Genomic DNA, 26,234 nt, shown 5'->3' on the forward strand with positions numbered 1-26,234 from the left:
GTGGATGCCATATTGTCAATTTAAGCCAAATTAGCTGTGATTTATGTGATCATTACAATTAGGTCATTACAATTACAATTAAAACATGCTATTCATGCAGCAATACAGTATATTGGCAATGCACTAGACTCCTATTAGATGTTTATTTCAGTGCTTCATCATTGTATTTCATATGTGCATGTGCATAACCCAACTATGCTTACAGAGAACTTTCCCAGTGTAAATACTGATGTAACTTTTGGAATTCATTCACCATATCTGAAACTGAAATCTGAATTAAAATGAAATACACCACCATGTACCTGGTGGTATATTTTATGTTAGCATTTATACATCAAGTCTCCTAAAGTCAATTTAAAGCTAAAAGGAATTGCTGTGCTTATTGTGGACGTAGTGTGCGTCAGTTGTAGCCTGGATTTATAACTGGATATATATATAGCCTGGATAACACTCAACTACTGCACTATATGGTAAATAGGGAATGAATTCGGACATAAAATGTGTCTTTTCTTCTCCAAAGCTTTCTGTTTCAGAAAGCAGGGATGGCTGAGACAGTGAATTTTGCTAATTTTGTAATTTTGCTACACGGCTCGCCTGCCTGCCCTCGTCTCCCACCTCTGGCTGACTCATTAGGTGACGCTCTGCTTCATCTCACTCTGCTATTTATGCAGATAAAAAAAGGGCAAATTAATGAGGGACACCCTGGGGAGCCACTGCACAATGCAGGACGAGAAAATGAGAGCCTAGACACAATGTGTGCCACACAGACTGTGATAGGAAGCAAGGAATTTGTGTTTTTTTACCACCCGATGGGAAAACTGCTGCTTCTCTCTGAGGCAGCTCTGAGTCAGTAACACTGACTATGTTAAAAAATAAAAAAAAAGACGCTTAGTAAGAGTGACATTCTGAAGGTGAAAGACACTCCAGTCCTATCTGTCTAGTCATTTAGCATCTAGGATCTACAGCCAAGAAAGCATGACAGTGACTGCTGAGCAAATACATCTTTTATTGTATGTATCATGCACTGTAAAACCGGATAAGTTCATTTAACTCAAAAACTTGGGCCAATGACTTAAAATACTGTGGGAACATCATACTTAATATGGGGTTCATGATAAATTATTAATTAATGAAAATATAATGATAAATTATTATTAATATATTATATGCTAACATTATATTTTAATAATGATTAAAATATTATTCTTAATGATTTGGTGGAGAAAAAAATCTATTCACTTTGAGATTTCACTTAAGCTAACTTGAGTTTAAGTCCAGCATAAAGCATTAAGTAAAGCATAAAGTGCAATATTATCAGTCATCTCCATGCTTAGGTTCTGCTGGCCACAATGTCATGAGTTACCATTTTTCATGGCTTGAAAATGTAGTCTAATTCGTGGCCTTAGTATATTAATTCCTTACCAGAAGAAACTTAAATCTTGGCCACAAGAGTTAAGTGGTCTCAATGTATTCATCTGTGGGCATAACCACCATGTCACCTCAGCAGCTCTGTAACCATGAAATCTATCACACATTGCCAAACAATATTTGGTCTGCATGTTGATATATGAGTAATCCCTTAGTAAACTGCCATCTAGAAGTAGAAAAATAAGGCCATGTATGACAATTTGTGATGCACCTACAGCCAAGAAAGCTAATGACACTAACTGTTAAACAAATGAACCATTTAAGTCTAACAGCAAACGATGCCATTTTGGGCTCAACTCAGCAGATGACTTTAACATGAATGTAGTATTAATAGATCAGTAACAGTACATGATAATTAGTCATTCAAATAGCATGATAAGTACCAATTAGGTAAATAACACATTAAAAAAGGTTGACATTTTAAAGTGTTTTTACTTCATCTGTGTACATCAATGTTATGGTACAAACTCGGCACTCTGTGCTGCTTGAGCAGGAGAGTGACATTTGAAAAGCTTTCAGTGCTGAGGAGCATTCAGTTTGAGCACAGCGAGATGCATTTACAAAATAAACTGAAAGGCCCTTTGCTCCTCACTGAGCTAAATTCAAAAGTCGTGCCAGGCAGTGCAGCCTCAGCTGGGGGGTGGGGTGGGGGGTGGGGGATGTACTGACCTTCATATCCACTATGTTTAGATGGCTTGCTGTGGACCGATGCCCAGCCGCTCCATGTAAAACTTAAAGAGTGCAGCTATTGCTGGTTGTGCAGTCACGTATCCTAAACACACCAACAGAAACCCAGTCCTGCTGACACCATACACAACTGCACAGCTCAAAGGTGCAAGAGTTGCGAGAGTACTTTCTTTAAAACTTTTCAAAATGCACAATCACAATATATGTTTAACATATACATAAAATTTAATAGCACTCATCTCACAAAAAGCATGACTGAAGAAAAAGGAGTTTCATGCAAAAGCTGCCATCGGTAACAAATAATGCCCAAAGAGCTGCAGCCAAGGTTTATATTTAAAAAAAAAAAAAAAAAAAATTTTTAAAAAGAAGCCAAAAAACCCCAGACTTCCTGAGCATGGCTAAATGGAGCATGTGAGAGTCAATGGGAGTGAGTGTATAAGATGAAAGAGGAGAAAGGGAGTCATTGACATGGCCTAGCTCTGTGTTTGATTCGAGCGGCTGCCTGGCCTTGGCTGCAGGTATTAAGATTCAGCAGATGCGGGCGCGTGCTTAACAAGGCCGGGTTTATGTGTCAGCTATTACGGTGGCATTATGAGAAAAGAGGACAAGGAGTTTGAACAGAACTTCCAGTGCTCTAATGTAGCCAGAGCTGCTAAAACACTTCATGCTCTCAACCCTCTCAGATTTTTCTCCATGAGCTGTTTATCTGAGCACGGAGTCTCGCTGTCCACTCGCCAGTCTTTCTTAATCATAGATTTCATGAAAAATTGCATATAATTGCATTATGCTGTTTTGCTCATCCAAAGGCCTGACTTTGGAATGCTAGTTTGCAGGGTAAAGTGACTTCACGGTGATGTGAAAATGACTGAAAAAGCAATGTGGGTCAGCCAGAGACCTTTATTTCCATTAACAGCACCCACTAAACAGGCCTGCTCAGCCCCCTCTGCTCCTTTCCCACCATCATTCTTCCTCTCCCTGCACACAGATTGCAGGTTTCAGCTAGGAATTGTCCCTTACCATTCTCTATTTCCTGCACACACCCCCCCCCCCCCCCCCAAACACACAAACGCACACATGCCCAAGAACCCAAAGTGCCACCATTATTGCAAACCTGTGCTATATTTATGAGTGGGTCTGTGCGTTCCATTGCACTGAGTGCTTGTATGGAAAAAGGCAGAATGCAGGAGAATGCTCAGCATTCAGACAGACAGTACCCACATTGTTGAGGCTACATAACCAAACACAGCTTGCTTTTCAATGCAATGGTGGCTCTGAAATTTTTATTTGTTGGTCTGGCATACAGTATTTGCCCTGGAAACAACAGAAGGCACAAGACACAGAGACATCACAGCAAACTACAACACATTTAGAAATGATTTAAAATGCCAACCCTCCTTTAGAATCTTCTCTGCAATACTACACAATCAAAAAACTTCAAAACATTTTACAATCAGATTTGAGGACGTAACTGTATAGACAACATGTTTTTTAGTTGAAAGTTCTTTCATTATGACATTAGCGAAGCACATATCCACTAAGGTCTTACAGGAATAATGAAAAACAACAGATTAGCACCAGAATGGCTGAGTACATCACAAATATTTCAATATAAACAAACACTCACCGTCCACTTTAATAGGAACAACTGAACACCCGCTCATTCCACAAGAATTCGAAGCGATCATGGACACAGGCCCATGATGGAAAAAGACCAGGTGATTTTTTTTCTAATCTTCAACTGTCCAGTTTGGTTGAGTCTGTGCCCATGATAGCTACAGATTCCTGTTCTTGGCTGACAGGGGTGGATTTGATGATTTGATGGAAACAAGGTTCAATGTTTTGTGCATGCTGAGATGCTTTTCTGTAAAGAATGACTATTTGAGTTTCTATATCCTACCTAGCAGTTCAAACCAATCTGGACATTTTCCTCTGACCTCTCTTATTAACAAGGCATTTCCAGACATTAGAAATAAATTCTAAACTATTGTGTGTGTACTCAAACCAGCCCATCTGGCACCAACAACCATGCCACGGTTAAAGTCACTGAGATGACACTGAGATTCCCTCATTCTGATGTATACTGTGAACATTAACTGAAGCTCTTGACCTGTATCTGCATGATTTTAAGCACTGCGCTGCTACCACATGATTGGCTGATTAGATAACTGCATGAATATGCAGGTAGACAGGAGTTCCTGTTAAAGTGGATGTGAGGGTTTCTGGGAATTTTCAGCGAGGTAATTTTTTTTTTTCACTCACGTGTCTGCTGAAGAAGTCATCCACCTCTTTCTGTACTTTCTTCTGACAGTCAGGGTTTATGGCCAGCAGGTAGCAGGTGAATGCAAGAGTGTTACTGCTCGTCTCATAACCAGCGAGGAAGAAGATGAAAGCCTGGCCTATGATCTCATCCTCCGTCATCATCCTTTTCTGCTGGCTGCTTTTTGCCGACTCGTTGCAACTTTCCGCATTTCTGTCAGTCACATCTTGCTCATCTGCTTGATTGACCACGTCAAAGTGATCCAGGGACACACACTCCTTACTGCTCCTCACATCCAGCATCAGCTGCAGGAAGTCCCTCCGCCTCTATCGAAGCCATGGGACAAATGTTAAAAGAGGAGACTAATATTCATCCCCAAGTCCTCTTCACGTAGCAGTTATAAATCTGGAAACTTTCACTTCTTTTTTTGTTTCTTTTCAAACCTTGAAAAAATATTTTGGATATATTGTTGAAGGATACACCAACTAGTGCTGTAGGACTTGAGTCTGGTCTTGGTCTTGTGCATTGATCTCGCTAAATATGGACTTGGTGTTGATTAACGTTAAAGCAAAATTAATGTTCATGTTGTCTTTTCTTTTCACAAATTTTGACAAGACGTAATTCCTTCTTCTAGAAAATATACAGTGTCTCCTCCACTAATATTGGCACCCTTGGTAAATATGAGCAAAGAACAAAGATATTTTTTGATAAACCTGTGTTGAATTTGCAATTGTTTGATATCCATGAGAGCAGAGTATTTTTATTTTTTTTTTTAACAAAAGATCAAAAGTTTAAACAATAAATAAAATTTTTCACAGCCTTCTTTGCTCATATTTGCCAAGGGTGCCAATATTAGTGGAGGGCACGCTAGCCTAATCAAATATAATAATATATTCCTCCAAGGTTGTACTATACCTGACTGGATTGCAACTCATCCCTCTGCTTTATAAGTTTCTGAATGCAAGTGGTGAAGAAGTTGCTCAGCTCACTGCTCCCTTTATCTCGCATCAAGCCACCAAGTGGTCTAATCAGGATCGGGAAATTCACTATGAGCACAAAGGACAACCACAAGGCCATTTACCAATATTCTTAAGTCATAAACACAAGGACAAAGGCATTTTAAATGAGGCCTCTTTCACCAGCCTGCAATAAATGTGCTATATCTTTATACTGCTTCATTAAAGTTCATATCAAATAGTCGTTTATGGAGCTCCCTATGTGATGTGACCTCAGCTGTTGAATAATTAAAGGGGAAATAATGGGCACTGAAGGATGTTTTGGATTAGATGAATGACGAAATGTGACAGTGTAACTTACAGAAGATGAACATGAAGGGTCTGAATAAAGAGAAAGAAAAGAACTTGGAGGCGTGGTGCACAAATGGGTCGTTGGGGTTGTTCTGAGAGTCCACTTGCATGCCAAACGCCACACTTGCTATCACATCCATAGTGAAGCAACCAAAACACCTGCAGGAAAATATTCATGAGTTACCACCACAATCTTATAAACACTATACACTTCAAGGAAACCTTTTGCCTCTTATACTTTTTTTTATATAAAATGTTGCAGTTTTTGTAAATAAATAAATAAAATAAAAAACAAAAATCACTTTTCATCATGGGGATCAGCCAGATGTTCCCACAAGATCAAAAATGTCAGATATTCCTATCTTTGTGGGGACATTTGTTCCAACTTAAGATATAAAAAAACATGCCCACAGACACACAGTCATACCTGTGGATGTCAAAGCTCTTTCCAGACTCTGCATAAGCCTTCAGGTTGTTCAGTAATGTTTCTGTAGCTACATGAATAAGAGGGACCATCTGTGCCAAAACACACAAACATACTGTTTTACACTTCAGAAATTTTATTACCATCCATCAATCCATCCATTTCCCATACCACGTCCCCTACACAGCGTCGCACGGGGAGCCTGGAGTCTATCGCCTTCTATTACCAATGATAATATATCAAAATATTCAAGCATTGTCTTGAAAAACATGATTTAGCAGATTTAGCAACCCAAGAATGGAACGAATCTATAACTTGCTAGAAGAATGTGGGCCAGGTTACTGCAAAGTGATGAATCAATTAAAATCTCATTTAATTTTGCAGGTCATCACCAAGGGCAAAAAAAACCCGCACAATAATAATGGATCAAACCACAGCTAATTAAGTCATTAACATTTTAAGAATATATTTAAAGAGCATATATGCATGTACATGTACAGTGCCTTGCATAAGAATGAATTCCCTTTAACATTTTACAGTGTTATAATCTGGAATTGAAATGGACATAATTGTGATTAGTATATGTCAAGAATACATATGAAATAGCTCCTAATATTGTAATGGGGTTAAAGCAGAAATTAATTTGGTTTGCGAAATTATTTACAGAAAAATGATCAAAGTTACAGTAGGATTGCAGAAATCGTCACCCCCGTTCATATGAAACTCTGAAATTAGTTCTGGTTGCAACTTTGAAAAATGCCATCCTTACCTGGTCTCTGACTTTTAGTAGACAGCCTCTTCTAAGCAGAGTCATGGTTGTGCCATATTCTTAATTAATTATTTATTTATTTTAAATGAATGGACTTCATTAGTCTTCATGATGCTGTTATGGTTCTGGGGCCACCAAGAAACAGATGTATTTATAATGAAGTCAACAGGTCAACTCCAACTAAATTGCACCAGAAATAATGAAAAGGTTTTACAGCAACAGGGGGTGATGCAATCACAACTTTGATGTTTTTTTTTTATTTTCAAACAATTTTGCAAACTACATTCATTCCCCATCTTCAATATTATTAGCTATTTTGTGAGTTATGTTAATAATCCCAATTAAGTCCATTTTAGTTCCAGATTGTAACACTACAATATGTAGAAAAGTTCAAGGGGGTATTATATATATATATATATATATATATATATATATATATATATATATATATATATATATATATATATATATACACACACACACACACACACACATATATATATACATATATATATATATATACATATACATATAGACTTATGCAAGGCAGTGTAAACCTGTCTGTCCTCTGAGTCAGGTCATACTACTCTGAGCAGAAGTCTTGGTGATCGCTCCCACTCACTACATTCTCTCTCTCTCTCTCTTTCTCTCTCTCTCACTCAGCTGCAGCACTGTAGCTTTCCCCTCAGATGCCAATGACTGACAACGTGATAAGCCTCCATCTTACACCTGACCTGCCTATTGATCCTGTTCACTCAGGAAGAGAGAGATGAGGGTGCAAGCAGCAATGACAAAAAAAAAAAAAATGAGCAAAGGGAAGAGAGGGAGTGACTTTATGGAGCACTGAAGCAAGACCGGATGACAAATCCTGAGTGGAGAAAGTACAGGCTGGCCTGAGCCACACTAATATCCTAACTAGGCCTGGGCCATATGACAATACAATATAGATAGTGTGATAAATAATGCCACAGTACACTTTTGTGAGATATTGCAAGTATCACCATGTCTTTTTTCAAATGTATTTTATGTGTTTTTTAAGTAACAATTACAGTAACTCTGATCCGAGGCAGCCGATATGATGTTAACATTTTGTACCGTTTTAAATCATTAAAACATTATTATACAATTGTTTTCTCAGCTAGCCAGCTATATTTACCTTAAACAGATTTCTCCTCTCCTGACCATAGAAAAAAATAACAAGAACAAATAGGGGGCAAAAAAAACCTTACATAAATATTAAATATATAATATTATGAATTATGAAGCCAATAGGCTTATGGTCCCTAGCCCAAGGCCACTTCTCTCATGGGGAGCATTGCATGACAACTTCATATAAGCCATAACTGTAATATCGTTTAAATAACCTGAATTTTAAATGAGCAAGAGAAGAAGAAAAAAAAAAAACGGATTAAGAAAAACGCAACTAATTTGATTCAGAGACATACAGTGAGGGGAAATAAGTATTCACACATTTTTGTTTTTGTTATTTAATATACTCCCACTGCATATATCCACTTGAAATGTACACACATAATGTCATTTTACTTTGTACTTAAAAATATGAGCAAAAAGCATTAAGTATTCATAAGCATAAACACTGAAAATTACAGTGAAAATGGATTCCGATACTAAAAATAAACAACATTAGTACTTTGTTGCAAATAAACTGTTGGCAATTACAGCTTCGAGACATCTATGGTAAGCTGTAATAAGCTTTTTGCAGCACTTTAGTTCAGCTTTGACCCATTCCTCTTGGCAAATCATCTTTAATTTACCAAGGTTTCGAGGGTCCCTCTGATGGACTCACAATTTCAAAAATTTCATTAAATGTAGTATATATACACTGATTCGCCATAACATGAAAACCACTGACGGGTGGCATGAATAACATTGATTATCTCATTACAATGGAACCTGTCAAGGGGTGGGAAATATTAGGCAGAAAGTAAACAGTCAGTTCTCGAAGTGTACGGAACTGAGCGACTTTCACAAGGGCCAAATTGTGACGGCTTGATGACTGGGTCAGAGCATCTCCAAAACGGCAGGTCTTGCGGGGTGTTCCTGGTATTCAGTGTTTAGTACCTTCCAAAAGTGGTCCATGGGAGGACAACCGGTGAACCGGCGTATATTATTAATACAGTATCCAAATACTTTGTTCCATAGGAATTTCATTTTTAAACATATCTTTTTTTTGCTCATACATACTTTTTTTGTATATAATGATAAGTACAAAGTCAAAAGGCATGTACGTGTATGAAAATTTGAAGTGCATTGTATGCACTGGAAATACAGTATATTAAATAACTAAAACAGAAGTGTCCAAATACTTACAGCTAATCAATGCACATACACAAAACAATTATCTTGGTCCACAGGCTAGTTATATTGTAGTTTAACAGCGTTCATGTGCTTCAAAAGTCAGGAAGGTGTTTTGAGAGTGGGGCATAAAAACACCATTTGAACTACTTAACACTAATGTTACTGGAATATAAACTTCAGAGAATTACTGACTTCAGCAATGTACCTTTCTGGTAGCTAGTAAAATGTTTTTCCTTTGGCTTTAGCTTGCCTGAGTGGCTTTAATTTAATACAGCTGTAATTACTGTCGTGTTACTTACAATATGGTGGTGAATGTGTTTAGAGTGAATGTGGTTGTTGTGTATGCACTGATATAATGCTCTTCTGCTACTTGTGAAATGTAACGGTATGTTGGATGTTCTAAATACTCGTGTAGTCCCTTCGACATAGTTCTGAGGTTGTGTAATGTGATCCTCTCTGCAACACACAGCTGTGTGGAGAGATGACCTGTCTGGTCTGTTCAGATGGTGTACAGAAGTCAGAGACTTCGTTCCTTCAGGCAGATTTCAATATTGTCATCAATTCAAAACAGATTAAAATAATGACTGGAAAATCATTCCTATTCATTGCCTCTATTTTGCCATGGCTGTGTGTATGCACGTGTGGTGTAACAGGATGTGTGCATCAGATCAAATCAGTGCTGGGCTTGAAGGCAAATGAAGAAGACTAGAGAAGCTGATGTAGGATGACAGGAGCAGCGTCCTCTGTCTTCCTGTGACTCCAACACAACTAATGAAAATACAGGATGCAAGACACGTTTGAATACGTCAAAGTCCTCGAGGTTGAACATTAAAAATGCAGGCAAGTATTGTGAACAAACATAGTGTATCACTTTCCAGGTATTATCTAGATTTAAAAATGGGTTCTCTGATGGTGTTTGGCAGCATTAGTGTCCTGCTTGTAGCTGTTTTAATGAAGAAAAAAAACCATTAAATGCTTTAATTAAATGTTTCTTTTGCTGTTTGAAATAATAATAGAAACTGTTCAATGATCGGTGGCAAAGTCCTTCAAACCACAATACTGCGAGTTTAAAATTTTGAATCTACATCACAAAACAAAGCCTCAAACAAACATCAGATACGCACATACTTTAATATTCCTGATTTAAAATGCTTTTTTATCATTATACACTTTAATACCTCCAGCTAGACAGTGTGGTCAGGTCTAAAACCAGCAGGAGAAAGATAATAATATTCTATGTGCTGTAATTAAGTTAACAAACATGCCCTGCATGCCCGGACTTGGGTTTGGTGTTGACAGTAAAGATGTTTATGAGGTCATTAAATATTTAGGACATTGCTACACTGTGCCCAGGATTTCACTCTCCCATGCTATTCCGCAGCGAGTCTGATGCTTGCGGTTTTCTCTCGCTTGATGTCACCAAATTCTAACGTCACCTTATCTGATGTCACTCTCCCACTATAGTTCACAAGTCAGTATGTTTACCATTTCATGTGCATTAGGAAAGCCATATTTCTTCATTCAAATACAAGACCTGTTCTCCTTCTTTACAGAAAGTAGAATCATCAGAGAGACCTTTCTAGACTGTATAAAGTAAAAGACTGTAGTGTCTATTTATTTTGATGATAAGCTCTTCATACAAGGAAGTGAACAAGTATACAAGCTGAGAGTTCATTTGTTTGAGGATAGCTAAGGAATTTCATGTGTTTTAAGTGACATGAAACAAAAAAATCTTGCCCTACAAATCACACAAATTCACTCTTACCCTTTCTGGGCAGGCTCAACCTACACTTGCTTAAGCCAGATTCCTGGGGTGTTTGAGAACAGTTCTGTTCTTCTCCAGCTTAAAAAAAACCTCACCAGATAATTACCAGGTTTAGTGGGTGTGTTATAGCAGAGAAATTACCAAACTGTGCAGGACTCTAGCCTTCCAAGACTTGATTCAGAGACCCAGGCCAAAGCCAGTAGCTTTATCTTTCCTTAGGTAATTCTTTTATGTTGGGTATCAGTGGCTTTACTGAAGCTAAGTCAATGTTTGTTTTGCTCCACTTCTGTCTCATTTCATTCTTTTATGCTTCTGTTCTTCACTATTTCTTATTCTTGCTGAACTGACAGCATGTACTTGCTCTTCTGCTCTTACCAAAGGCTGATTAAGGGCAGCCAGACTGTTTGATTTAATCATCTTTAGTAATCGCTTTATCCTGATCAGGGTGGCAGTGGATCAGGACCTCATCCCAAGGACACTGGGATCATATACATACACATTCATACCTAGAGTCAAAGCGCCCCTACCAGCATGTTTGTGGTTGTTGTGAGGAAATCAGAGAACCTGGAGGAACCTCTGCAAATATGGAGAATATGTGATACGCCACATAAAATGCAGCCATGCTGCCAACTGATTATTGAACAAAGGAACAATAATAAGTCGATGGCTGCTATTGAGTATCTCTGAATGAGCTGATGAGTGTTTAGCAAGCAGATACTGCAATACATGTTGGTCAAACAGGAACGTTTCTGTCCCATGATGCAAGTCATTGGCCAGCAATTCAATCATGGATTTAGTATCTGCCATGAAGTTATAAACAATTATTTAAATAATTTAAAGACCTTTGTCATATCATGTACTGTGGTTCCTAGCAACAATGTGTGAACAAATAACATTGTCAGATTGATGTAACTGAACACTTTACAAATACCTCTACACCAGATATCATTTTGCCCTTTTAATAAGAATCTTATGTTATGTTATCCTATTTCACACCAGCAGTTTACAGCCAGTGTAGAAGATTTATCTGTCTTCTGTAAACTGATGCAGATCAAACACTCCATAAGAAACAATACTATAAGATATCCACACTGTGTGTGTGTGTGTGTGTGTGTGTGTGTGTGCACCTGACTGTTAGTCTGATCTCTTATTGTGCACTACGTATGTCATTACAATCCTCACAAAGCATTGCTGATAAAAGGACTGAAGTTTACACTACTAAGAAATGAGTACTACATCATATACACTTTCATTCCAAACCAATAATCACATTCTTGTAAATACACTCCCTTCTGCGGTTAGTGTCAACAATCAACATTTTTCACTCATCACAGATTTCAATAACCAAAATGGTGCGAACACAGAATTGGTGTGAGAGTTTACCTCTTTCATCTTAGCTGCGCTGAAGGTTGGGGTGAGGATGCTGCGAACTCGTTTCCACTGTTCATCCCTCAGCATGATAAGACTGTTCTTCATCGGCTTTGTAGCCATCCTAAATAACTAAATAATTAGGAAGACAAAGGTGAAAGATCTTATCGCTGTTTTGAATTTAATCCATATACAGCAAATTAAAGGAAAACTCTGGTTGTTAAACTCTGGTGCCTAATTTCCATCACTGCATCTGTACTGTATGCATGTATATTGAAATGCTCACCTGTATTTATAAAACGCTGGAAATTACATTGATTTACAAGGTATTTATAGTGGAAGCGTAAGGACAGTTGTCAAAATCAATAAATATTTAAAATATGAGTATAAAATAATGGAACGTCGCTCCCAAGTGCCGCAACATTATAGCAGTCGCTCTATTGTCGGGAGATTGTGACTTCAAATCCCAACAACAGCACAGCCCTTAGACTTCCAACATCTGCCCTTAGACTTCCATTATAAGTGATTTTTCAAGTAAACAGACTTTTCCTCTTATCTAAGTATAGGGAATTCCTGTTTGTGGCAATCACTCATATGCTACAGAAGCAGTGGATAGAGATTAGGATGAAACAACATTGGACTATTTGAAGCATTAAAATAAAATGTCAGACATTCTTGTCTTCCTCCTGTAATCTGCCATTGCACCCTTAAAAGAGATTTTGTAAAAATAAGTCATACAAGATCCAGACTAATGAGTTGGATAAGCCAGCGGTAACTTAGTGGTTACAATCCTGAGCTAGTGATCAGAAGACTGTAAATTCCACCATAGGGCCCTTGAACAGTTGATTTAAATAAAAGCATCTGCCAAATGAATAAATGCACATAAAGTGTTGTGATCTCATTCCTTCACAGAAAGAATTTTTCAAGGTTCTGTTTGACTTTAAAAGGATTCTTTTGAATCTGGTTCGTCTGAAGCTTTTTTTTTTTTTTTTTAATTAAAATTGAACTTTACTTTGACTGCTTTGGTTACTCAGCCTGATTTAATATGGTTAATTACAGCAATTGTCCATCTGTTGGTCCGTGTCATGTTTACACTGTGAGAATAAAGATAACCGAGAGCAAGCTCAGCTCTATGGAGTATTGAGTACATATTTCTAAATGTGGGTGTGTATCTGGTGAGGGAATGTCGAGCATTTATTTGTGCACACAGAAGCCAACACATTATGTTTGTTTCTGGGCTGCCATGGTGATCCACTTTATGAGTTTTCTCCCGCTGTCTGTCACAGATGGTGTGTGTATCATGAGGTTTTTTTTTTTAAAAAAACTCACACACACACACACACACACACTCTTACCACACTGACCAAACGTCCCACACCACAGTGCTCTGCAGGTCACGGACAGCTATGATATGAAGATATAAAGATATTTATAAACTACTGGAGTTTTATACATGGCAAGGCACATGGTCGCAATATTGATCTGCTTCTGCTGTCATCGTTACATTACCCAGAAGGCTCTGCTCCCAGACCCAGACTGGCTCAAACCCTGACCTTTTGCTTTGATAAATAAGTCATGTGATCATTAGTGGTGACCACAGTGGCATCGTGGAGTTGAAAGTATAGTGGTGCCAGCTTTGCTCACACTGACACCTCACTGTACACACACACACACACACACACACACACACTTATTGATTCTTCTACCCAGAAAAACACCTACACAATATGCTGTTTTATGTAATAAATAATCTTGATCTGGGATAGAAATAAACTTCTTTGTAGCTCATAAGACAACAGCATTCAGCATTACTTCACTAAGTTAGTTGTTGAAATTAAGTATATAGATAAATATGAATAAAATTTACTTTTGAAATTTGTTGTTTACTACAGGAGTAAATTCCATTTAGCTAAAATCAGTTTCCTAGCTAGGTTTTTTTTTATTTTTCTTTTTTTTCTTTTTTTTACACAACACAACAGGTTCACTCACGGTATGCTCATTAACTATTTTATTGAGTTAGCTACCTCAGCTAACAACTTGGTTAGTTGCTGCTTTACCATAAATTACTGTTAGCTAGCTAGTTAGCTAAAATCCTGTTGAGCTAATGATACGTCTGTGTCCTCTCACTTACCTGAACAGTAAGTCTCAGTTTATACTTCGGAAATGAAGCTCCTGGTTTCAGTTACAACATCTCAGTGCAATTTAGTCAGCATTTTCACTATATAAAGCATCATCACAAACGTTTCAGTTCAATCAGATGTCTAATTTCTCTGCTTCAAAGTGTTACATCAGTAGGTGTTAGTAGCTGAAATTAGCAAAAGACAATTAAAATGTACTCTTTTTAATGTACTTCAGAAGTATAATCATTTAGCGAAGTTAGCTAGCCAGTTTTTTTTCTCCCTAACAACAGTTTCACAGTAGCATAATGTATAATCAATACAGTAAGAGTTACAGTAGATTACTGTTTCAATTTACAATGTCTTTAACTGGCAACTGTGCTGCCCATATTTTACTGTAAACATGTTTACAGTGAATGCGGTAAACTGGAGTAGATTGGTCAAACTAGTGAAAAAAGTTCTAAAAGCTTTACATGCATAGACTTTATTATAAAGCAACTTGAAAGGGGCAATAATTACCCCCCTGTTGGTGAGTAGTCATCAGTAAGTATGTCATGCTCACCACTCTGTTTGGGAACTTATGAAAGTCCTTCACCATAACTTGTTTGAGCATGTCTGGGTCAGCTACCACCACCGTTGGCCGTCTGACGACATAATAACTAGAAACAGAGCAAAACACACATACACACACACACACACACACACACACACACACACACACACACTGAATAAATGAATAACAAACAAGGTGCTGTTCATGATAATCACAGCAAAATAACAAACATAGCCTCTTGTTCACCCTTTCTTAAGCGTGAACACACACGCACACACACACACACACACACACACACACACACACCCTCCCATTACTGGGACATGCCAGGGAGCTCACAGTGCCTTATTTTTATTGATTATGCTGTAATAATGCATGTATTTATGTTTGCATGCATAGGCATGTTCTGGGATTTTCTCTCCTCCCCACACACAAATCATTTCTATTACCATATTTATTTATTTTTTTTTTTGGATAATTAAACACTTTTAATAAGCAGTGTTGGAAACAAAACTTTTACAGGCAAAAACTGAAACAATTAAAAGCTTTAGTTCGTACTCTCCACAGAGACGTCCCTTTGTAGGAGGCTATGGATTATACCATTAGCAAACAGGCATTTATTTCACTTATTAAAGTTTAAAACCTAACCTTTACCTTACTAGATATATTGTGTTCAGTCGATTACCATGGAAGCAAAACAAAGCATCTCTGGACTTACATAACTACACGTTCTTCGTTCTGAAAAAGTAGCTATAGCGCTAAAAGGCCCTGTCTTTGAACACGATCTGGATTTAATGACTAATTTGCAAACACCTTTGACTAAAGAATGTTTTGCATAAACATTTATAGGACTGCCCCAGCAACTGCCCTTAGATTTCCATTACAGTATATTCGTGTTTCTCATACAGAAGATATCTGAAATTCTTGTCTGGTTTAATCACACATACACTCACCAGTTACTTCAATAGGAACACCTGTACACCTGCTCGTTACCCAATCAGCCAATCTTGTGCCAGCAGAACAATGCATAATATGCAAATACAGATCAAGAGCTTCAATTTACCTTCACATGAAACATCAGAATGGGAAAAAATGTGATCTCAGTGACTCTGACTGACATTGTTGGGACCAGACAGGATGGTTTGAGTATTTCAGAAACACAATAGTCTTTAGATCTGACACAGAATGGTGCAAGAAAAAAAACCAACCCAAAAAAACATCCTGTGGGTGACAGTTTTGAACGTGGTAATGCCTTTTTGATGAGAGAAGTCAGAGGGAAATAGGTAAACTGGGTCAAGCTGACTGGAAGGCTATGGTAACTCACAATTACCACTTGTTACAACCAGGGTGAGCAGAAAAGCATTAATTAAAGATCTTGACCTGTATCTGCATGATTTTATACACTGCATTGCTGCCAATTGATTGGCTGACTGGATAATTGCATGAATGGGTACAGGTGTTCCTATTAAAGTGGCTGATGTGTGTATGCTATAGAGGCAGTATATAGTGATTAAGTAGAAATATGCTGGGTTATTCCTTTGAGCTAGAAGGACAAATGCTAAAAGTACCCTTTAACTGTAAAACAGGGAAGTGGTTGTTCAGTGGTTAAGATGTTGGACTTCTGCTCAGAAGGTCAGGATTTCACATTTCACCACTGCCAAACTGCCACTGCTGGGCCCTTGAGCAAGGCCCTTAACCCTTAACTGCTCCTTTGTATAAATGAGATAAATGTAAGTTGCTTTGGATAAGGGTGGCTGCCAAAATGCCAGAGTTAAATAAGTTTCTTGGGCTTACTCAGCATCGATTTATTCCTTCATAAGCATTATTTAAATATGTACACAATATAAGGTCTGTATATCAGAACCATAGTTTTTATTTTTTTTATTTATTTGCCATATTTATAGACCTACTTGTTTTTGGTTTTTTTGGGTTGGTATTTTTTTTTTTTGGGGGGGGGGGGGGGGGGGGGGTGGGTTAAAATATTGAGATCTGGATTAATAGTAGGTTTTCACCACTATAACAAAATTAAAAAATCTTGAACCCCCTTTCACAGACCCCTGAGGGTTCTTTAGACTTTAGACATCCTGAATTTCTTGGGAACCCAGATGACCAGTGCCAATGCCATGGCAGTAATCCCTTTAACCATGTAATTTGTGGCAATCGTTTCCTTCACACTGGGAAAAGAAGCCTTTTAAAAAAAAAAAGTGCAGTCTCTGGTGTGCAGCCAGACACTTAAACATGAAAATGTCTTGAAAATGAAAACCTTCATTCAGCATGAGATGAAGCATGAGTGTTCCGCTGAAGTGCTGAATTGAATCTAGAAGATGCGTTTTTATTCACTTCAGTTTTTCTGAACATTGATGAGCAATCCTAAGCGTATATACATATGCGAGAGTGAATTACTTTTATATATATATTGCAGAGTTTTCTGTCGAGCTACACATGATGTTCCTGAGATACCAGCGATCCTGACCCCTTCTGTTCTCCGGACCTGCCTGATCCATCCTGACACCCTACTTCTGGTTGGAGTTCTCATCAATTGGAAGGTACTTGCTGCTGCTCAGGATAGCCCCACGTGGTGCAGTCTAAAGATCATTGAGATTGCTGAGGGCGGTACCACTTAAAAACCATAAAGATGGCTTTGGACCTCAATTCATGTGAACAGTTATGCTAGGATGGCTAGGACTACAATTGCTATTATAGCTTTAGCACTGCAATTACCACAAACAGTTTTGCACTCAAGTCTCCATCTGTGAACAGTCGATAAGTTCAGCAAAACAGACTTCATACAAAAACTGTAATGAATTTCCCTGATTACACAACTGCACTATTTGCTCACGTAGTATTAGCACATTTATAGAAGGGATTTATTTATAATCGTACTATCCGTTGTCACCTAGATGAGGACGGGTTCCCTTTTGAGTCTGGTTCCTCTTATGGTTTCTTCCTCATACCGTCTCAGGGAGTTTTTCCTCGCCACTGTCACCTCTGGCTTGCTCATTAAGGACAAATTCATACATTTAAAATCTATATTCTGAATGTATATGTTTCTGTAAGGCTGCTTTGGGACAATGTCCATTGTTAAAAGAGCTATACAAATAAAACTGAATTGAATTGAGAGTGTTTGATTTGGAAATGCACTCTCAGCCTGTAGGATTACTCTGACTGAAAGCTGTAGTAATGTCTCCTGACATATATCCCTGCATTTCCGACTTAGTGCCCTGTTTTCTGCTCTGGGCACTAAATCTAAATCCAACCCCCCCCCCCCCCTCAACACACACACCTCTCCCCCCTCTCTTAGTTCCTCCACACAGCTCACATTGAACACAGGAAGCCTGGTGCCTCCTTCGCTTCTTTGATCTCTTCGGAGCAGGCGGTGGTATCAAACAAATGCTAATCTCACTGCCCATCTCACTGCACTGAACTAAATCAAAACACGCTAAAAGCCCTGTGAGCTGCTCTCACTTCTTGATTATGAAAGAAGGGACATAAAGGCATGTGTGTTACACACAGGCACGTTACTGTTCGTGTAGAGTTAGAACGGCAGGTACACCGACTTATCAAATTCTGGACAAATAAATATGTTGATTCAATGTAAAAAACTAGAGAAAGAGTACAGTTAATAATGAATTAAGGTCTGTGCGGAGGAAGGACAGATGAAAGAGAAGGGATGGAAGTGAAAGTGAGGCCGTCCGTATGAAAAGCAGTGCCACGTTCTGCTCGGTAGCCTGAAGCTTTATAGAAAACCTGCTGTGGCTTTAAAACTCTAAGAAAGGGAGCAGTTTGGAGAAAATGGGCCAATTGCCTAAAGCTAAGTTTGTTGGTTATTGTAGCAATGGATTTCTGTGAGGAAAGCAGGAGGGAAAAAATTTAAGTGGGTTCAAATGACATAAAAGTCTAAATAGCACGATTAAAATTGATACACTTGGAAAAAAAAAGATGTTAGGGGTGATATTTGTTTTCAAACTGCTTACACATTTTCATTACAAACCTATAAATTACAGGAATAATCATTTACTACAAATCTGAAAGCTAAAGCTTGATGCACAAGTATTAAAAAGTGTCTCTATTGGACCTTATCATCAAAACAGGAAGATTTATAGTTGAGGAAAAGAAGTGCGGTTGACATACCCACATACTCGGCCGTACTGGTTGATCAGGTCCTTCTGAGCTTTGAAAGAATCCTACAAGCAAGCGGAAAGATGTCAGTTCTAGTAAGTAAGAAGCAGAGGACACACATAAAATGAAAAATAAAATACGTAAGGTGTCATGTGACCATGTACAATCATGAAGAAAAAAATGCATTAAGACTGATGAAGCTTTGTGCTCTGTTAGTGTCTGTGTCTTGTTTTAAATCCTACCCAGCTCCGTTTTTTTATATGAGCATGACAGGTGATTGCCAGTTTAATAAATCTAACATCACAAACATTGGGGGGAAAAAAATCCAAGTTCACTATGTGTGCGTGTGTGTGTGTGTGCTCAGTCACAGACCTTGTGAATTCTTGGACTGCTTGTTAACAAAAAATTTTTTTAAAGCTACAATATTCGTAGGTAACATGTAATACATCAAATGTAATAATAAAAGATCCAACCACTTTTCTGTTGGTTTGCACCATAGTAATGATGATAATTAATATTACAAATGCACAGAGCTTGTGAGCTTGAGAATAGAGGAAAACAAATGAAGGGTTGAAAAAAAAAGCAAAAGCAAAGGCAAAGAAAGACCACATGAAAAAGGAGAGGAAAAAAGAGTGAGATAAAGAGCCAGAGTTGAACATGAACTCCTTTTGTTCTCAGTTCTCAGTAGGTGGCCACTTTTGCAAAAAAAAAAAAAAGAGAGAGTGCATTTAGATTCATGTCTCTCATGTTGTCATGTCATTTAGTCTGCTTCTATTAATTGCCTGTCACGACATGACTGACATCGCTTACTTTTCTCCACCAAGGTCAATGTGTGCTCTCTGGGATTTCATCATAGCATGAAGGTTTGTGTAGGGCGTATGAAGTAGGGGCGATTTTACAAAAATATATCACGATTCTCAAAGACACTTCTACAATACGTGATATATTGTATGGTTTTGTCATATATACACTCCTGAGCAAAAAAAATTATGAAAATGGGCTAAGCCCAAAATGGCTAAATATTAAGCTTTTAATGGTCTTAACAACATATCACTGGTCAGAAAATTAGCAAGAATGAAACAAATGCACTCCTGAGACCTCCTGTGCCACCATTTGCTCATTTACTTTCAGTGTTTGGGGAAAAGCTATAGAAACAGGGAAATCCACTTATATAGTCTGCTTGTACGCAAAGGTTAAATCATGATAATGATTAAAATGTTTGATGTAAGATTCAAACTAAGACATGGCTGGGTGTACAAAAAATAAATAAAATTGTAAAATAAAAAGAAAAAGTAAAAAGAACAAAACAAAACTTAAACATAAGGCTTACCCAGGGCTCAAACATTTTAAAACATTTGAATCAAAGGGAAAAGTTATCCCATATCAAGTTACTTTATCTATTTGTTTAATTCTAGCTAATTTTCTGACCAATGATTTGGTGTTAAGACCATTAAAAGCTTAATAATTTTGCCATTTTGGGCTTGTCACATTTTTATTTTATTTTTTTGCTCAGGAGAGTTCATTTACTATGAATTTCCCAGAAATACAGTCATGTTGCTTTAAAAAAAAAAAGTTTGATGCTTTATATAATGTTTACAAAATAAATTTTATTGTTATTTCTATATTTAAAAATAAAAGAATGTCAAAATAAAAATTAACAAAAATCTATTAAATTTTTTTTAAGATTAAGTACAAAAATGTAACATGAAATCAGCTGCTTCCAGTCAGTTTGGATTACTGACAATAAAATAAATAAATAAATAAATAAAATAATAAATGCAATAAAAAAAAAAAATCCCAATATCTCCTGTATCCTGTCACATAATTGATCACAGTATCACAGTATTATCTTCATATCGCCCAGTCACTAACAAGAACCATGTGATACTAATTTCTCTAAATGGAAATGATGATCTGTTATATGACCCCTTAAAACATGCTTCACCCCTATTTATACATGATCTCAGCCTCAAGGGTGAAACTATAAAGCTAACAACACCTGACGCTGCAAAATGTCTAGGCTATTTAAACATCTATAAAGCCACATTAAGGGCTGTGTGTTGTAAAGGGATGTGACAGGCGTTAGCTGAGCTGTCTGATGTGGAGGATTGTGAACAAATCTGATCAGACTGAAAACGAAAAGCTTCATTCAGCCACTAGGGGGCAGTATAGACAGAGAGGGACTTGTAGTTCAGCTGCAGCTGATTTGCAGTGAGGGATATACTCAGAGTGCAGCATTGACACATCTTGGCATTTCCTTCCTCTGAAATAATAAAGAGGTCCCTCAGTAGTATTGTAAATATTCAGTTCCATGACAATTCTGAGAGTGTGTTCATCTGAGGTTAAATTTCAAACTTTTTTTTTTTAAAGAGCAACTCATTAAAAAAAAACCTTGCTAGAGTAACACATATGCACACAGATTCACACACAGGCCTGATTTTGTATGCATGGCAGCTTGTGACTGCCATCCCTGAGCTAATGAAGGAGCCGAACAGTGCTGGCACTGTGCCCTCTACCCTCCCCTTTTCTATCCAGAGATGCTAGCCAGTGCCATTCCCTGGTGGGTATTAGGCAGTGATGTGTGTGTGAGTCCATTCCTCAGTGAGCATTAAGCAGTGGGGTGTGCCCTTTTGTCCTGATATCGTCTCTCCAAGGCTTTTATTAGTGTTCCGTCATTTGGAAGAAACAAGCATCTGTGCATCTGTATGATGCACATGTGTGATGTATACTGTATGTCCCTGTATGTCTGATGCACATGTGTGATGTACACTGTATGTCCCTGTATGTCTGATGCACATGTGTGATGTATACTGTATGTCCCTGTATGTCTGATACACATGTGTGAAGTATGTGCCTGCATGTACTGTATGAGTGCATATGTTTGTAGGCATATACATGCATGTGTGTGTGTGTGTATCTATGCTACAGTAGACACAGAATAGAAGACTGTGCAGCAAGGCTAAACTCAAATGAATGGCTCGCTCACTGCAGTCTGCCAAAGGCCTAATTGAGGATTCATCACAGATGGGTAAGATCAATAAAGCCGGCCTGAATGAAGCAGACAGGCCACATTGGAAAGTTGGTCCTATCGGAATTTTCTTAATCCAAAAAGATTAGCCACGTTCACTTGTTTTGCTGGCACAACTGTTTGTCCTTGATCTTCGTTAAAAAAAAAAAAAAAGTTTTCTCATATTTTTGGCAGACTCACTTATAGCCTCTCACATGTCTAAGTGGCACACTGTGTGAATACTGTGACAGTTCCTGTGCAGAGACCTCAATTAAACATGGAAGACAAAAGAAGGTGAGCTGGAGTGAGAGTAATGTGCATTCTGTACAATCTGTGTGTGTGTGTGAGAGAGAGAGAGAGCGAGCGAGAGAGAGAGAGAGAGAGAGAGAGAGAGAGAAAGTGAACGGATGATGTTTGGAGCTTTAAATGGACCTAATATCACCTTCATGAGTGTTATATTTCATAATAGAGGGCATCTTGCTAATGTGCTGCTGTCGGTTGTCGTTTGTGTGTGTGTGTGTGTGAGAGAGAGAGAGAGAGAGAGAGAGAGTGAGAGTTTGAGAAAGAGAGAAAGGAAACATACTAAAATGAAAATGAAAGAGATGTCAATAACCCCACTGTTTTCTTCTCACCCTTCCTCTGTTTACTTCACAAAGACCTGGTTTCACTTTCTCTCACTGATATTCAGTCATTTAAAAAGAATGATTAATTTTACCTAAATCACGTGGTCTCTTTCTGGGATTGAAGCTGGAAATGCTGTTTTCTAGCACTCCACAATGCCATGAATAATCATTTCCTCATATAATATTTGCATAAAATTGCTTCTTTTACTAGTTTATTACCTTAAATCAAACACTCTTTCTATCTTAAGGTCAATACATACAGAATGCATAATATCATACTACAGGTATGATATTACTGTGTAGATTGTAGTTGCACAGTACTCATTACACCAACACAGGTAACCAGAATAACTAGAAGAGTCTGGCATACAAATAGCAAAAGACATGGTTGAGATTTTCCCTAGGATTCCATCTCAACTGAGTACAAGCCCTTCTGCGACACAAATGGACTACCCACAAAAAAAAGAAAAAAAAGATGGCAGAACAAATTCCAACATCTTTAGTATTCAGGACAGCTCACTGCTGTTCTATGTGTGCTACTAAAAACCCCAGGAGGTGGTCCAACATCTTATTGGATCAAGTGTCATTCATGCCAGCGATGGTTCCATGTGTTGTGCCCAGGCATAGCAAATAATCAGTTTAAAGGAGCACAAAAGCCTCAGCGACTGTGACTCAGTGACTACACACAAATGAAACAATATTTACTTATTTATTTTTTTTAACGCTAAATACTTAAAGTAGGCGAAGCTTGATGGAAACCACTTTGCAATATACAGTGGTGCTTGAAAGTTTGTGAATTTTCTATAGATCTGCATAAATATGACCTCAAACTTCATAAGATTCTCACACAAGTCCTTAAAGTAGACAAAAAGAACCCAATTAAACAAACGAGACAATAAAATTATACTTGGTCATTTATTTATTGAGGGAAATCCAATATTACAGATCTGTGAGTGGCAAAAGTATGTGAACCTGTAGGATTAGCAGTTAATTTGAAGGTGAAAATAGAGTCAGGTGTTTTCAATCAATGGGATGGCAATCGGGTGTGAGTGAGCGCACTGATTTATTTAAAGAACAGGGATCTATCAAAGTCTGATCTTGTTTGTGGAAGTGTATCATGGCCTGAACAAAGGAGATTTCTGAGGACCTCAGAAAAAGAGTTGTTGATGCTCATCAGGCTGGAAAAGGATAAGAAACCATCTCTAAAGACTCCACCAATCCACAGTCAGATAGACTGTGTGAAAATCTGATGATCTCTTAGGTCATATTTATGCAGATATAAAGGGTTAACAAACTTTCAAGCACCATTTTATTTATTACAAATGTGTTTATTATAGTGCTGAAAAGTAAAATTGTCCAACCTCAAGTAAATCAAATAAATGTAAGGTGGTCTAGGAAACCCCATGGAATGTTGCTGTGGTTGAATTCTGGCAAATATACAAAAACGACCAAAATTGGGGTTTTCAGCCAATAATATATTTTAAGCAAATAGAAATATACTGTATATTTTGACAAAACAATATTTTTTTTATTTAGGCTACTTTCTAACCTTGCATTCTGATTGCAAGTTGTTGAACAAATACTGTTCATAGCAAACTGAACATAAGCCTAATCATTTCAGTTTGTAATCATATAGCAGCTAGCAAAATGCCTGTGATGCCCCTGTGCCATAACATCATCATCAAAACAGAGAAGAGTGCATACTACTCTGAACAGTTAACAGTGACATTTAAATAACCTAATATAAAGAAATTTAGTCAACAGAACAGAACTGACTGAATGAATCAGCAAATACTTCTCCACTTGGCATGGTGGCTTAGTGGTTAGCATTTTTGCCTCGCACCTCCAGGGTTGGGGGTTTCGAATCCCACCTCCCCTGTGTGAGTGGAGTTTGCATGTTCTCCCCATGCTTTGGGGGTTTCCTCTGGGCATTCCGGTTTCCTCCCCCAGTCCAAAGATATGTATTGCAGGTAGACTGGCATCTCTAAATTGTTTGTAGTGTGTGATTGTTTCCTGCGATGGGTTGGCATCCCGTCCAGGGTGTCCCCCTCCTTGTGCCCAAGTTCCCAGGGATAAGCTCCAGGATCCCCTGTGACCTCGTTTAGGATAAGCGGTACAAACAATGGCTGGACTTTCCTACTTGTTAACGTGAACAGAGATCAGTCAAGTGAAGAGCCAATGATGAGACTTGTGTTTAAATGGAGTGAATGATTTTTACCTCAGTGTGTCAAAGTGAGAAAAAAACTCAATAATACTATTGTTTTATTATAGGTAGATTAGGTTAAAAATGTAGCGGGAGATGGTGCCACTTTCAGTGGAATTGAATGATAAACAGACTTTAAAATGCTAGAACTACTTCTGGCTGAGATACAAGCAGACAGGAAACATATTTCACTTCAGGAAAAACCTGTAAACCCTTTCAAAATTTTATATAGTAGAAAATATCAAAATCTGACCATGTGAAGGGTTTTTACAGGCCGCTACATTATATTGTGTGTATGTTTTATTTGTATGTATACGATTTATTTGTATTATTTCATTGGTAATAAATATATTGATATTTTCATTGATATGCCACAGTTTTGACTGTCCCAACCAATCATGTGCCTAATATTGTAGAGGTTGATTTGAATATACATTTGAAACTTTTCAAATCAGGGCAATGTGGCTAGAATTTTGTACAAATGAAGAAATGGTTTAAAAAATAAAATAAAATAAATAAAATTTAAAAAGGGGGGGGGGCACCGATGCACCCCCAACCCAAACCCAAAAGGCTAAGCCTTTATAATGTTTCTACATACAGTATGAGCTTTAACACCCCTGATAAAATCACACTATCCAGTGATAACCAGAAGAGGATGGGTTCCCTTTTGAGCCTGGTTTCTCTCAAGGTTTTTGGGAGAGTTATGGATCTAAATCTACAACTTTCTGTAAAGCGGCTTTGTAATAATGTCTATAGTTAAAAGCCCCATGTAAATAAATAAAACTTAATTTAATTCAACAAAACAATGCATGTTATTGCTTGGCTATTGCCCTGTGCTTTCCTTTTTTCCCCCTGTTCCCTAAAGTATCATCACTTGATACTCAGGGTTGGTTTGTGATCTGGCTCACTGCTGATAATAAAGACACACACACACACACACACACACACACACACACACACACACACACACACACACACACTGATCCTTCTCACACATGCTGGAGTTGGCTTAAAAGATGGTCTGTAGAAGTAGGTCAAAGAATTCTGCTATAATGACACTGGGTTTAAGTTTGTTGCAATGTGGTCATACTACACACACACACACACACACACACGAGCAGTAATTATGCAAGACAAAGCTTCTTGCATATTCATTTCTTGCTTCACCTTGAAAAATCTGTTTGGTAAAGACAAAAGAGAGAGAAACATGAACTGAAAGCGACAGGGGGAGGCAGGGACTGACAGAGATGAAGATACAGACAGACAGACAAACAGATCCATCTAAAAA

General features: G+C 37.8%; 1 protein-coding gene across 3 annotated transcripts in view; it reads right to left on the bottom strand.

The window, feature by feature from the left end:
• tbxas1 (thromboxane A synthase 1 (platelet)) overlaps nt 1–26,234 on the bottom strand; it is a 71,657-nt gene that overhangs the window by 19,611 nt on the left and 25,812 nt on the right. For all 3 annotated transcript variants that reach the window (XM_053622793.1, XM_053622794.1, XM_053622795.1), the window contains 7 exons: nt 19,126–19,178; nt 15,004–15,100; nt 12,340–12,456; nt 6,107–6,195; nt 5,690–5,838; nt 5,288–5,418; nt 4,375–4,698 (listed from right to left, as the gene is read on the bottom strand). In XM_053622793.1, coding sequence (XP_053478768.1) covers nt 4,375–4,698; nt 5,288–5,418; nt 5,690–5,838; nt 6,107–6,195; nt 12,340–12,456; nt 15,004–15,100; nt 19,126–19,178 — 960 coding nt within the window. The remainder of the gene's footprint in view (nt 1–4,374; nt 4,699–5,287; nt 5,419–5,689; nt 5,839–6,106; nt 6,196–12,339; nt 12,457–15,003; nt 15,101–19,125; nt 19,179–26,234) is intronic.

The sequence above is a fragment of the Ictalurus furcatus genome, chromosome 4 (assembly GCF_023375685.1).
Source record: "Ictalurus furcatus strain D&B chromosome 4, Billie_1.0, whole genome shotgun sequence".
NCBI classification, from domain to species: Eukaryota; Metazoa; Chordata; class Actinopteri; order Siluriformes; family Ictaluridae; genus Ictalurus; species Ictalurus furcatus.